This window comes from Acanthisitta chloris, unplaced genomic scaffold (assembly GCF_000695815.1).
Source record: "Acanthisitta chloris isolate BGI_N310 unplaced genomic scaffold, ASM69581v1 scaffold6083, whole genome shotgun sequence".
NCBI classification, from domain to species: Eukaryota; Metazoa; Chordata; class Aves; order Passeriformes; family Acanthisittidae; genus Acanthisitta; species Acanthisitta chloris.
Window position 1 is genome coordinate 133,576 of NW_008665341.1, and position 4,413 is coordinate 137,988.

At 39.7% G+C, this 4,413-nt stretch overlaps 1 protein-coding gene across 5 annotated transcripts in view; it reads right to left on the reverse strand.

Moving 5' to 3' along the window:
* The window catches only part of SEMA6D (sema domain, transmembrane domain (TM), and cytoplasmic domain, (semaphorin) 6D), a 14,308-nt gene extending 10,418 nt beyond the window's left edge, over positions 1–3,890 (reverse strand). For all 5 annotated transcript variants that reach the window (XM_009071709.1, XM_009071706.1, XM_009071705.1 and 2 more), the window contains exons 1-10: positions 3,782–3,890; positions 3,299–3,410; positions 2,646–2,706; positions 2,471–2,533; positions 2,283–2,384; positions 1,974–2,064; positions 1,577–1,696; positions 1,048–1,136; positions 73–290; positions 1–17 (exon numbers count right to left, since the gene is read on the reverse strand). The exon at positions 1–17 is cut by the window's left edge and continues 133 nt beyond it. In XM_009071709.1, coding sequence (XP_009069957.1) covers positions 1–17; positions 73–290; positions 1,048–1,136; positions 1,577–1,696; positions 1,974–2,064; positions 2,283–2,384; positions 2,471–2,533; positions 2,646–2,706; positions 3,299–3,410; positions 3,782–3,890 — 982 coding nt within the window. The remainder of the gene's footprint in view (positions 18–72; positions 291–1,047; positions 1,137–1,576; positions 1,697–1,973; positions 2,065–2,282; positions 2,385–2,470; positions 2,534–2,645; positions 2,707–3,298; positions 3,411–3,781) is intronic.
* Between the last annotated feature and the right edge of the window lie 523 nt (positions 3,891–4,413).

Genomic DNA, 4,413 nt, shown 5'->3' on the forward strand with positions numbered 1-4,413 from the left:
AGTTGCAAAAACTCAGACTACAATGGCACCAATTTCAGTGTAAGAGAGAACCAGAGGTTGCTTATCTCTCACCTGTTAAGCTGTGTGGTGAATACACCAACAACTGTGGGCACTCCATTGATTTGTATTATGTCTGTGATAGACTGCAGAACATCAAAGTAGAAGAATGAATCCCCAGGAACTGAGCAGTTGAGCCGAGCTTTCAGGAAGGATGTCCAATGTTTCTCCAGGACTCTCTGGGACCCTCCCATGTCATTTTTACATATGCGAGCCACGCGGGAATACACAGCCTGTGCAGGGCAAAGCAGAAAGGAACAGGGAGAAAGGCTTGAGAGATGCAGGGAAAACAAGGAAAACACTGCTTGTTTCTGAGCTGTTAATAAAACACCAAAGATAATTTTGTTAACAGGAAGCTGCCATTTCTCTGCAGAGAAGAGATGAAAGAAAATGGGGTTCAGTTCATAGTGCACAGGCAGCTTAATGTATCACCAAGCAAACGCATCTTCACAGCTTGTCCCCACCCTTTTCCCCCTTCAAAATCATATTGTTAGTGAGATTTAAAGACTTTAATTAACCATGTGTAAAGAATTTAATAATTTATTGTAGAATATCCTTCCATGGTGAGGCATGAGTATTATACTCTGTACTGGCATGACTGAATTATTCAATATCCAGGGACATTAGAGAAACTTCTTTGAAACTCTCCTTTTGTTTCTTTAATAAGCATGAAAACACCCTCAGATTTTCCATTACTCTCCACAAGAGTTAAGGCAACAGCAACACTAAGGCAACAGCATACTGAAAGATACCTGTAGAGCTCAACTAACAGCAAGGCACAGAGACCAGAAACAGCTTTTTGGTTGAAGTCGGTTCTAGTTCTCTTTTGTTTTTTTCCCTCCCTGTAAATTATGATGGGAAAACTGTGCAAAGCTTTGTACTAGCTCCTACTTCACACTGTAAACTGTGCTTGTTCCTGATGCTGTTTTAGGATGATCCCTTTCTGCTATGACTCATCACTACCCAACAGCTCACTGGGAGAGTACTGACCTTGCCTAAAGTATTGTGCTCTACAGCAATTTCTCGGAAGAAGAAATAAACATAGTTCCCATATTCTATGGCATGGAGGAAGTGTGGTTCTGTAAGAAAGAACAAGGAGAAGGTTACTTCACAGAACTACTCAACTGGCACACAACACTTGACTATACTGTGCAACTTGGCTCCTCCACAGGCCAATGTTATTCCAGTCTTCCAGATACTTTAGGATGTCCAAATACAGGTGCACTGGAGTTCAAATGAACTTCAAGTCTTTAGTGTTGGCTAATGGACTGTAAAAAGGCCTCACAGAAATTGCCTTGTATTCTGATACTGCAAATTCGTTCACAGAAGCATTTAACAAAAATTTTGCTTTCTTTTTGCACTGAACAGCTTTTCTTTCTTATAACAAGACCACACTGAAAGCCTCAGACATGCTGACAGTGTAGCATATGTGCAAAGCATGCTGGCTGTGAATTACCTGACCTTCTGTGCCACTGAAATTACATTGGCCATGTGTATGGTAAAATGCTCCCCAAATTACCTTTTATCCATTTGGAATCATACTTTATTGTTCTTAAGGCAGATCCATCCCCCATGCTGCGATAAATAACAGCATCACTTGCCAGGAAATCTGCTACTGTTGCTGAGTACAATTTTCCATCTAAAACGGAAGTTGAAAACATGGTGTTAAAAGGGTTTTAATAATCTAGAGAATTCTGACTAACCTGTATTTTTCCCCATTTCTGTACTGTCACGCTTCCCCAAATTGCTGTAACCTATTTATTAACAGGTCAGCTTCTAATCCTTTGGAGGCCCTTTAAAAAATTTAAGAGCAGGGGCACCATGACACCTTTAGCTTTCCCTGTGCTTACTTTAAAGCTCTCTGGCTCCTTTGGTGTCATTAATCATTTAGACTCATTACAAGCAAAAGTTCTTACCAGCAAAGAGAGCGACATTGGTTTGTCTGGCATCAAATGGGCATCTTGCCAAACCACTAATTTCCTCCCCATCATACTCTAAGGTATTCAGCTGGAGAAGAGAAATAAATGGGTGATAGTGTCATTTCTATTTTGTGCACTGGAACAAAAGCATAACGTTGTCTTTCCACAAAACTTAATTCAGCACATTGGCTTGTCTGTTTTTATTTCACCTTGAAGCACTCTCCAGTCACACTGGATGTATTTGCTAGAGCGTAATCAGTGCAAGCAAAACCAGTAACCGATTAATGACATCCTCAATATTCTTACCCGATAGTATCTGCACATAGGGTTAAATGCATTTGTTCCACAGACAAACACCATCTCGTCATTTCTTGGAACAAAGACTTTAATGAAGTTATGGCATTCATCCTGGAAAGAGAGTAAGATGTATTAATCACAGACTTGATGTATATTATAACTACTAGCCTTGTTTTTCTATAATGTGCTAAACTTACTTTGTGTTTGCCTTTCATAGCACAGTTCTCTCTGTCCTGCTGCCTCGATCTCCATGTTAATTTCTGTTAAACCACACCAGAAAATAACACTTGATTTCCTTTCCACAGAAAATTCTTTACAATAATTAAAACCAAAGAAAATACCTCTCCCTTACCAGCACCTGTATCTACTCACCTTGCTTGGAATAACTTCTGACTTTGGAACTTCATTTAAGTTTACAGTGTAAACTTGGTCCCTGTTTGCAGAGCAAAAAGATACCAATAAATTCATGAGTTCATTGGCCCTGTATTTGATAAGCTAAATCTATTTTTAGTGTTGTGTTAGACCAGATCTTCTATGAAATGCTTAGTGATTTTCTGTGTTTAATACAAATGGGAGAAGGTTGGTCATGGGCAACATGAGGTGTTTTTGATTTTTCTTGGTGTGGTCCTTGGGCAGCACCTGCAGTGTCCTGCTATCCATCCCTGTGCCCATTCTGTTGAAGACTAATCCAGGCTGTGGATATGCAAGTGTGTTATCCTCACCTCCCACATCCCTGATGTGTCAGTCCAAGTTTAAAACGATCAGGAGAGGTTTTTATCAGGGCAGTAATATAAAAGAGGGAAAAGAGCATTTGATCATTGGTTTTAGCTTAACTACAGTAACTGCAGCCTTCAAATCCAATTTTCATGCACTGGCCATAGATACGGTATATTTCTCTGGAAAGTCCTTCCCCAATTCCAATTTTTATCATATTCTGCACATTTTTCTAAATGAATTTTACACATAAATGCAAAACCAGAAGAGAAAAGAATTTTAATCTAATGAACTGGGTGAAGGAAAATTACCTGCCAGTGATATAAAGTGTGTCTCGAATTTTCAACATCAGTTGGAAGTCCAGTCTGTGCTGAGATTCATTGCCTGAAGGGCGTCCTCTAAATACTGGATATTGCCTTGAATCTGCAAGTAAAAATGGGCTACACCATCACTCAGGATTATGGAGCTAAAGAATCAATATATGGCATTGATTAGCTGTATATACTAGGTGTAGAAGGGTTTAAACTAAATTCCTTGAGTAATGTCTTGAATATAAATGAGAAAAAGATGGCTAATGTCAGCAAATGTTCTTTTTCCTGAAGTTATTGCTGTATTTCTGATTGCTTTTTTAAGAAAATGATTAAGTGTTCTATTAAAGATACAAAGCCAGTAAACACATTTCAATTGGAAAGGAATCGGATTTTTCCTTTTTTTTAATTTCCCAAGGAAAAAAAGAAGAAAATCAACATTAAAACTTTTTCCCTAGTGGTTAGCACCACTTGCAGATTACTTACAGTGGTAGTCAACAACGTTAATAGGGTCCTCATCTTCAGGGAAGCTGACAGCTCTGCACTGGGACAGGCTCATTAGCATCACGAAGGCACAAAGCAGAGGGAGCCTCATGGCTGGTGAGAGATGAGCACTACCTTTGTGGCAACACTGTTTAACTACCTGGAAAACAGGAACACACCAGTGAGATTTCAGCAGCACAGGACAGTAAACATGAGTTTCTACTGCAGAAGAAGGGTTTGAGTTTGTGTGGGAGCACTGGTAGCAGTGGACTCCACTGGTGCTTATGAAAGGCTCCTGTATGCACATTGATGGAAAGCTGCTGCGTGACATAACCTACTCAAAGCTGCTCTGAAACATATTGATGTTTGCTAAATTTTAGCTGGATTTACAGGCATTTCCAAAGAAGCTGATGACTGTCTGCCCATCTAATTCACAGGAATCAGAGGGAGAACATGCAGCCTGCTGACCTGGCAAGAAAAATTGTCAAACTTGGGATTAGAATTTTAATTAAACTGCAATCCCCTTCCATCCCCTGTATCACTGAATGTCATCCAATAAAACCCCTTCCTCCATAAAATACCTAAATCTTATCCACAACACATCATGGCGCACACAGTCTGTCTGAGCAGCCATG